This window comes from Galendromus occidentalis, unplaced genomic scaffold (assembly GCF_000255335.2).
Source record: "Galendromus occidentalis unplaced genomic scaffold, Mocc_1.1 scf7180000076574, whole genome shotgun sequence".
NCBI lineage: Eukaryota > Metazoa > Arthropoda > Arachnida > Mesostigmata > Phytoseiidae > Galendromus > Galendromus occidentalis.
Window position 1 is genome coordinate 168,124 of NW_003804563.1, and position 10,157 is coordinate 178,280.

Here is a 10,157-nt window from a genome sequence, read left to right on the forward strand (position 1 = left end):
GTATCCAGTAATGCCCGGAGCCCATCGACCCGCAAACATCTGCGTTTTTTCGAAGTGAGCATTCAGCGCTCTTTGGATCCTCGAGGCTAGTACCGCATCGGCATATGTCAGCGTCCGGACCGCTGTGGTTTTCCATTGGATCTTGGGGACTTCGAATTTATCGAACGTCTATAGGCATTGTGCGTGCATTCTTCTCAACGCCACTTCCACCTTTTTCTTCAGGACTGAATCATGTTCGTGGAGATAGTTAGGCTTGTCGGACAGACTTATTCCGAGGTACTTATATTGATCCTGCCTCTCGATCTCTCTTGAAGACGCGATGGGAAAGTGACAAACGGGCGCATCGAAGATGAGCTCCCCGAAAATAATCGTGGACGGGATCGGAAAGCCCGAGACGCACTCTCTCATGCTCCCAACCTTCCCTAGACACACGATTGCGGGCGTGAAATTTGGAAACAGTCTGTACCCACGTGGCGCCAAATCGCAGCTCTCTTGACGATTCAGGGTGTGCTTATCGTCTTCGAGAAAAATCGCGAGGCGCCAATGGAAGGATCACATGTAGCGCTGGAGCCTCAAGACGACCTCCGGATCATAAGTTCTCCACCATAAACCTTGATTTTCCTCTTCCTTTAGGCTTTGCCCGAGCGGTCGTCCTGATCAGCATGCATGATGGGGCTCTCGGGTCTTCTTCACGTCGAAGTCCTTATAATCAGGTGGACGTGGAGTTATCGAGAATCTTGGAGCCGGATATCCGCACGATCGACGGGGAATAGACGTATTCTACTTTCCCGGGAGACCGATGGATTTTTTCTGTTTCCCGACCGTGTCGGAGAACACACATTTCTGTAGCAACGCTCTGGATTTCCTGTCTAGTTCTCCTTTCGCGGATCCGGAGGACTAAATCCAATGAAGACTATTCTCGTAGACTTTCGCGGCATATGAAATTAAAGACACCCAGCATGAGCACGGAGCTGAATTGCAGGAATTACACATTTATTCGCCAAGGATTCTAGAAATACGATCTCTTGAACCTTTCCTCGGAGGAACGATAGATCCTCGGATCTGTGCAATGATATAGACCTCTCGAGAATATCACCTCCGTCTGCCGTCTCTCTTCTAGATGTCGTGCGGTGAAAATCGGTAGGGTGCTCGTCAAGCTGACGTCAGGGGTCAGAGTGAGACATCGACGGGAAAAAGCTCGGCTTTCGGGACTACATGCTCTCAATGCTATCGATCTATCGTTTAAATGTTCTCGGGCAGCAGAACCTCCTCTGACAATGAGACTGATACCCGGAGCTTCCGTTCCTGACGAGTAATAATGCAGCAGAACCGCAGCTTGAGTGCGCGATGCAGTGTACAGATGGAAGAAGGGGGAGGATTTCTGATATCCCTCGCAATATCAAATGATCGCATCTGTTCGATTAGCTTAGGTCAACAAATGGCGGCAGCGAAAGGACAGCCCTTGATTTGGACTCCACCTTGGTTGTCTCTGATGCAAAGTGTTTTGTAAACGCTCGTTGCACGTTTAGGAGCCTTCCCGATTGCATGGTGTAAGAGCTGATTGAAAGATCTTCTGATGCACTGTATTCCGAGCAGTCTGGTCTTCAGAGTCGCTTTTATCAGGTAAAAGTAGAACCAATCCGTGCATGTCATTGGGACCATGAATCGGATTGCGACCACCTGGAAAACAGATGCATATACAGATTTAGGAATAATATTCATCCCGTATTCCCCCGTTCCATGCCCAAGCCAGCCCCCTTCCTGGATCTAGCGGTGGGTGAGGATATCCGAGGCGCACTTCCTGCTGGAAGCCCTTGGAAGTCATTGGCAGTAACTCGGAGCGGAGACTCTCCATCATCTTTACGGTTTTATTCCACTCACTTCACTCCAATATTTCATGATCCCGTTGTAGGTCATGAAGTGAATGATATTCTTCGTCGACGACTCCATGATCGTCTTGCCCATGCGGTGTCCCTCCCGCCAGTTCGCAGTCAAGCTCGGGATGAAGACTTCTGCTTCAATGCTGCGACAGATCTTTTCTATGACGTGAAGGTCCTCGGAGTCGAACAAATTGTACTGGTCACTTATCCCGAGCAGGTGTCCGATACAGCGCCAGAAATGGCAGATCGCTAAGCGATCCTCTTCGGAAAGATGAGAGAACCCGAGAACTTCGGGATGAATGATCATCATGCCGATGAACGCGAACTGAGTCAGGGCCATGTCGTATTGTGAGATCCACTTCTCTCCCTCGCGCAGCGGAGCTCGATGAAGTGTCATCATACTGGCGGCTTTCCGATGTAGTCTGCGTACGTGTTTCAAGCTCTTGAAACCTGCAGTGAGTTCAGCGTTTCAGAGTTATCGAGTAATGTTGTGATATCTGGCTCCGAGCGAGCCAGAGGTTCGCGTAAAATCTGGTCCATTCGTGGCAGACGATTCTTATGAGGCATTTCCCCGCGGACGCGCAGCTATTTGAATGCACTCACTCAGATGTGCGGATTAGGCCGTCGATCCGGCCCATATCGACACTATCGAGTCTTATGCTTTACCTTCAGAGGATTCTTCGAAAACGTCTGTCTCGTACCAGCTCAGGACATGCGTCAGTGTATGGAGGTATCGTTGGAAGGCGGAGACGAGCGTTGTGGAATTCCCTGTTTTCTCCAAAGGATAGTATATAGATGAAATATTCACGAGCATCACGAGCCCGCCCAAGTGACAGAACATGACCCTGGAGATCGAACGATTCACTTATGTAAGAAGAGTAGAAAGTTAGCAATATTGAGGATGATTTCTCAGTGGTCTCAGATGAGGCCCTCCGGAGGATATTACTATCCTGGTTTAAAAACTATGATTTGTAACTCACGCGAAAACATTCTCGTTTAGCAGCTGTTGTCCTCTCTTGTATTTTCGCTGAACGAGCCATTTCGGAGCTATCGGATCACTCTGGCAGTCTCCGTCGAGAAAACGACCCTCACGCAAGTCACTCCAAGTACCCATCTCGCAGCAGGCGTCTCGAATTGATATTCGGGGGAGATTGCAGAATGTCTGATGTTCCGACGCAGATTCGGATTCGTTCTGATTGTAACCCAGAAGTTCCGACCGTCTGTCACCAACGAATCTCATTTAAGCCCATCACCGCAAGCTGATTCCCGCTCAGCGGCACCCATGCGTCAATGTGGTATTATACTGAAACGGATACGTATGAGGATAGCTTGAGAACAATACACCCGTTCCCATAAGCACGGTTTTTACTGTCGATTCCACCATAACAATCGCTGTGTGAGAGATTACCCTCACCTTCGGGCTCAAACGAATTCAGCGACCCTGGATGAGATGTTCTTCTCCTCAATCACCTGTGGAGACGCTCTAATGTATGAATGTAGTGCAAATTGCTCGGCCGTATGAATTCATGCCTAAATTATCACGGCTCATATTCGGCGGTATCCAAACCGACCGAGCAGCGACCAATTAACCCGCTCAACTCGACTGAGCTCACCATAGAGGGAGCCCAAGGATCAGACCGATTTTTTCCTGTCACGGGGCGGCCAGGGATCACCCTTCGGAGTTACAATCGGTGATTTCTGTCCGGAACGGCCGGCAAGGAGGAGAAGCTTCCGAAACCGGAATTGAAAGCCTCTATGGACGCCCCAAGGCGACTCCCGATTCCCGCTCCCGATTCCCGCTCCCGCATTGTCGGGCCAGGGTCCCTAACGAATGGACGACTTCTCAGCTCACAAATGCTCCCAGCTACGCGAATGGCACTTTGGGCTGTTTAAGAGCTTTGATCTTCGCCAGAGAGTTATGCCCGATACAAAGTCGAATGAAATTCCGGCTCAATTTCTTGAACACGCATCGATGGCGATGGTCGTTTACATACGTACATTCCACTAACTCAAAAAGAGACGACTGAAGTCTGAGTGTTTGACGATACCAAGGCCAGCAGCACAGTAAAAACAATGTTTTGTCGCCCTTAAAGATGTCAATGTCAGAGCTAGACTGTCGGGCTGAAACCCGCTAGCTAGCAAGCTAGTCATCCATCTTGTTGAGGGTGCAAACCGCGCGGTAGGCGTGGTCCCAGATTACATTCTCTTCAAGATTTTCTTGCATGACGTTCGGCTTCTCTTCCCAAGAAACGATTATTCGAACAACAGAGAATCTTCCTCCTGGTCGATGTCATCGCGCCCTCTGGATAATCACAGAGGAACATAGGAGCGAATCGATGGATCGATGGATCAGTCTCTCACCGAAGTCCAGCTGGAGACTTTCATAGCACGGCACATCTGCGAATTGTTTTTCCGGGAAACCAGCTATCAGAGCTAATGATAATGACATAGCAAGCATGTTATATTCATAGGGTTCGCACTTGTCAGACTGCTTGCCGCAATCGTTAGGGATGATAATTCGTCTCCAGCACGAACGTCGCGAGCCCGTCCGCGGGTCCCTCTGTCACGTCGCCCGAGAGGGACGAATCGCCTCCGGCCCGAAGGGCAATCGGTTTGAGCGATGTTACGCAATGGGGAATCGCCGGAGCCGTCATCAGTGAGAAGTGCCCTGCGATCTTCAGTGTCCGTTACGGCCGGGTTGCCGGTCTTGAGCACAATGTGATTTTTTCGAGCGAAGGCAGCTTTCTTACGAAGTACGAAAGCTCGAAGACGAACTACCGACACGACGCTCACGGTGGATCGGGGACGTTCCCTCCGCGTATTCACATTCAAAACGAGTATCAGCCGATGGGGAATTCGGCAAAGTCTCCGAGTTTCACCATTGAGAGTTTGTCTCAATCGTTGCCGGAGCGATCTCCTCGAGTGGACTATCGGTTCGAATCTCCGAATGCCGACTCGAAAATTCCCCGCTAAGATAGAATCTAGTGCGAGATGAATCCACACACCTGGCCTCATAGCCAACAGGACCACCGACGATCACAGCGGTTAGGCAAACTGCATGGAGATTCGGCATGGTGAGGGAGTGATTTCTCTCAAGCTGACATCACAGACGACTCGAGGAGGTCCGGAAAATGGCCTTTGGAACATCCATGAATACATTCATGTAGGTACAGGCGCCAGTTTTCAAAGTTTCCTTTAACGCTCCTGTACGGACAAACCTCGTTGTCGGCATCGCAGAGGATCGTTCTGTGCATAGGGATTGAGATGTACTTTTGTCACGATTCCGAATTCAGCTGACAAGAGAAGACCTCTCCCAGGAAATTTATTCGGCCCCGAAGGCGATTCCAATCTGTATGTGCTCTCGAGCGGAGGGTACCAGAATTCGTGCTGGAGTTCGATTAGTTATTCGAAACCTTGGGATATGTTGCGAAGGGAAATTTCTTGGAGCGGAACTACTCAACTCCATCTGGAGTTTCCTCTTTCTACTGAACATACCGATCAGGATTGCGTGTTCGGTAGTAGTATCTATTGAACGAGGCAAAAAAAGAATTCTTCCCTGAATTCTGTAACTATCATAATTTTTCGGATACTCTGAATCATTCCAAATGGAGTGAGGAAATAAGTCCCGCGCTCGTGGTTCGAATCATTTTTTGACACTAGCTCGCGAGCACTAGCTCTGCACAGTCGCCGATGACCAGAAAAAAGACCTCCTTCCGACATTCACCTTGGAATACCCCGGAAAATATAGCGTAGCGGGATTTGATCGATACCCCGGAAACTCACCCTTCTAACAATAAAGGAATCGGTGTACAAACACCGGTCGCGTACACTTGTGCGAAGTATTGCAGTCGACTCACACTAATATCACTCGGAGGTTCCGGAAGGCAAGAGGAAGCATTCAAAGCACAAGAACACAAGTCGGGGCTCGGTCTGATTCGCAAAACGGATGTCCTGGAGTAGAAACGCCGGTGCCGATCACGCCGTCTGGCAAGGGAACGTAGCAGAGGGCCGCTGGATCCAAGTTACTAGACGTTTCTTGTCGCTGAACGCCTGCGCGATACCATCTCTCCCACTTGAGGTCTAGGTACCCAACCCATGGGCCCAACGGGAATCACTCCCACTATGCGAGCCAGCCTTCGGGAATTCAGAGAACCTTTATGAGCGCAATGCGGCACCCATAGGTGTGACCTTCGGAAACGACAGTGGTGAGTGGTAACCGCCCACCTCATGGATCGGCGACGGCATGAGGACGGGCAGGTCTTGGAGACGGAAAAATTCTGGGGTGGCCGACATCGCAGCCTCCCTGGCGACGACGGACAAGAAGGCAGGATCTCCTTTCAGTCTTCGGTCTCACGACTCTCCGAGCTGTATCATCGGACTTTCAATGGAACTCCGCTTCTACGTATTTGCTCCCACCAGAGGATTTCCGAGGGGAGGATTCTCCGAGGGTCGTTCGTACCCACTGGGGAATCGGCAGAATGTGTATCATGGCAGGCGCTCAGCTCGGGATAATTGTCCCTGGATGACAGAGATATCCACAGGTCGATCTCGGAAGAACCCCGTATCCACAGGAGTGGCTGAAGTTGAAGATAGACGCGTACTTGTGGGATGAAACAATAATGATGAAATGACGAACGAGAGAGTGTTGCATTACGCAGTTAGAACTGTCTGACTCGTCTGCAGCTCGCAAATCTCATGACAATCTTACAGTCATTCAAAAAGAGACGCCGCGAGGAGGCGAGGGTAACTATTCAGGAACGAATTCGAATGGTTCTTGCATAATGACGCTTATTTACAATGACGGACATTAGGCCTATGAATTCTGGTGTGGATAGTCGTCGGAGTCGTCGGAGCTGACGCGTCGGCAGGAACAGCGCAGTAGTCTTTAATTCGAGGTATTCGTCATTCCGACGAGTCCCGCGTTCGGGGAGCGTATCAGATAAGGAACCTCACCATAAGAGTCTATGAGAAAGGAGTTTCTTCCCGACATGGAGTTGATGAAAAGCCAAAGGTCCCTCATACACGGAACGGGTTCAGGGGCCTTCGGTTTCAGAAACAATCATTATCGTCACAAAACTCAATGATCCCAGGTGGCAAACATTGGGTGACCAAACATAGGACGGAATTCTGGGAACTCGAACGAGGAGGGGAAAAGGGGCACAGGGGTACGTAAAATGGTTTTCAGCTTCCATTCTCGTTTATGAGCAACCCGATCGTTTGCAGAATTGCGCCATGAAGTGAAGCATGGAGAATCGGCAAGTTAGATCTTCCATTCCGTAAAGAATGTTTCAGGGAGTCGTTTATGGACGTTCACAGCAGCAGGCGCGAAAGTCTGCTGTCTCGCATCCATTGTGTAAGCGCTGCCAACCTTGACCTAATATTCATGCGGGCTAGGTCAGATGAGAATGTGTCGAATTTTCTGTGGACTCATCTATGCCAGATTGATTGGAGTTGCATATTTTCGAAAAACAAAGCTCCAGATAGCTTTCCGATGCAAACGGGCGCTTCACTGCCTGAGATCAAATGCTTCTTGCACGAATCGAATTCGGGAATGCACTCCGATTACGGTTGAGCACGACGGTCCAGGTGGATAGATGGAAAAGTCAGCGATCATTGCGTTTGCAGACTCCAGAGAAGTCCGCAATCCGAGGTGAGGAAGTAAATTCTTGCCAGACGACTCTCCCAGTGAGTAGTCCAAACACTAGAGGCGGCGGTCATCGCTTTCGCTCATGAAATGCTGTGAGGTTCTTAGAAGGCTCCTCCAAAAGGCTTCGAGAACTCTAGAGCAAGCTTCACAATCAGCGGGCTATCTCTCGATGGATCGATATAAGACGTACGAATCGCCCGAAGGATATTGTCTGGTTGAAAGCGCTCTGCGCTCGTACAGCGTCGGCTCGATCCGATTCGCGAATGTAGTGTCTTAGAGAGACAGTCTCCTGAGCAGAGTAGGGAGTGCGATCGAAATTCCTACGGACTGCGTGAAAATTCACGTAAGTATCAGACACGAACAGAAACATCGTGAAGTCGCTCCCGTGCGAATTGAATAGTTACAACCAGGTGATCCTTCCGGAAATGAGTCATGCGGTCGATTCATCCTTTTCTTTTTCCTCTTTGCCGTAATTCTACACTCCTTGTGATTCCGAGCGAGAGCGATCCTGTTTCTCCTAGCGACATATTCCCTCGAAACTCGGGTAATCCGGTACTCTCAGAAGTTCCAGAATGAATCCAGTTATTGAAAGGGAACAAGACAAACTCCTCGACTTGCCTTTCATTTTTGAACGGCAACAAGTCTCAGTGGCTCGATTGCTGATATTTTCGCCGTCTGTGACGGCTCGATCGAAGATCGGAACCCTTCATGCATCGGTGGAAACTGGAAACGAGCAGGGAGCTTTCGTCCCATGTCTTTGTTACATTTTACCGTCAAGGATGCGGATATCGTTTGAGGGACCACACCCGCTTCCAAAGTGATTCAGTTTCCCTGAATAGGTGCGCGAAACTCATCGCTCTGACGACCACCGGGTTTTCCTCGCTCAGATTTCCCCTACGGAGACTTCACTACCGATCTGGCTGATGGCGCTATATTTTTTCCGCCTACGAGATCTGGTCACCGACTCCGCAGAAAATCTCGGTCCTAACGAGAATCGACATCGCTGGCATCTAACCCTCTCTCAGAATTGAAGTGAACCCTTCACCCTGATGAGTTGACGTGTGCTCGCTCACAAGAGTAGACGGAACTGGTCGCCGGAGAGATTGACGTGGGATAAATGAAAAATACATTGAAACAGCCGCCTCACGACCAGGCTCACTATACCCTGTCGTCCGGCGAGCCCAGCGTTCATTCGGGCTGAGCAGTCCGTCCGGTGAGTCGACTGCACCGTGAAGTACTGAGGTAATCCTCCAGAGCGAGTTTTTCCGATCGGCGATTCTACGTGGAACGTCTTCCCGCGGTCGAGTGTGAGCTGACTTCTCGCGACCTTAGAGGGATCGAAAGCATCTCTGAAGCTACCCTGACCGGAATAGCATTCTAGCGATATCTACGCGAAGAACGCAACCGAGTCACGGAAGGATCGATATGAATTGTTGTTGAACTCGACCTACAACAACTTCAAACTTCGTCGCCTCCCAGACTCCGATTTATTGTGCTCAGTCTCGCCCGAGCTCATGAGTGCGAGAATCGTGTGTCGCATTCGCCGGGAGAATTCCATCCTTGTACGAGTCGGAAGCTCTTCTGACCGCTCAGAGTGGTTCGACCGTGACTCTTGCCATTGAATGCTTCTCACGAGCACCCTCGTCAGATCATCTCAGAGAGGTTTGATTTAGTTCTTTTCTTCGACCGATAGACCCGATCACAACCTGTCCTTCATTGTATAATTGCGTAGCCATTCTCCAGACGTGTCTAGTGCTGAATTCTTTCTGAGAGAATGTCCGAGGCTACGACAGGGTTGATGCATCACGTGGTCAATGGGATGAAGAAGCGCGTGTTGACGTGCGAATTCGCACGATCCGGCTCCAGCCTGTGGAGACACGGCACTCCCGCGAGAGTTGACCCGAGTCCAGCTCCGGTTGCCGGGAGCTCACGACGCGATCGGTGTTCATTCATTCGAGAGCATTTGGTCGAGCGATCCGTCGTTTGCGGTGGTTTACCTCGTATGATATTCGGGGCTTCGGCTGGACTAACTCGCCTGGGGAATCCAATGAATCAGCCTTCTGAATTCTCTCAAGATACCTATCTCGCGTACGAGACAAACACATAGTTCTCTGTAGTCCGGACCCTCCATGTATTATTTTTGCTGAAAAAATTCTGAGATCGCGATCAAGCGGGAATTTCTAAGACTATCAGCTTCCCCGTTGCCGCAGCCGAGACGGCATCAGACGATCTCGAAGAAACCCTTTCCCAAGCTCACTTGTAGTCGGCTGCGTGTCCTAGCAACTGGGCAAAGGCAGAAGCCTGTAGAGGCGCTCTGAGACAGCTGAGCGCGTGGGGAGGCTTGAATTGATACTTAACAAATCAAGTGTGTGAATAGTAGACGCCGCGCACCACCCTCGTGACCTCTCGTTGCGTCCGCTCATGCCGGCTCGGAATTAGCAACGGAGAGACGCTGGAATGCACCAAGTGTCCCCGATGAGTTCCATGCTTTCCATACGAGAAAAATCCGTCTTGCGAAACACGTGCCAATTTTTGGAGTAGTGTCTGCTCCGACAGATAACGATCGAGTCAGAATCGTAGCTTTCCGGGTATTCGATAAACCGTCAGCACTTTCTCGGGTATGGAATGGA

General features: G+C 50.2%; 1 protein-coding gene across 1 annotated transcript; it reads right to left on the reverse strand.

Annotated features, from left to right (window-relative positions):
* Positions 1–1,229: 1,229 nt before the first annotated feature.
* On the reverse strand, positions 1,230–4,919 carry LOC100904841 (uncharacterized). Its single transcript, XM_003739611.3, has 6 exons — positions 4,886–4,919; positions 3,295–3,363; positions 2,861–3,183; positions 2,547–2,725; positions 1,882–2,330; positions 1,230–1,680 (listed from the first exon to the last, which is right to left on the reverse strand). Exons 3-6 carry the CDS (start codon positions 3,118–3,120, stop codon positions 1,432–1,434), a joined length of 1,137 nt encoding a protein of 378 aa, XP_003739659.2. The 5' UTR covers positions 3,121–3,183; positions 3,295–3,363; positions 4,886–4,919; the 3' UTR covers positions 1,230–1,431.
* Positions 4,920–10,157: the final 5,238 nt, after the last annotated feature.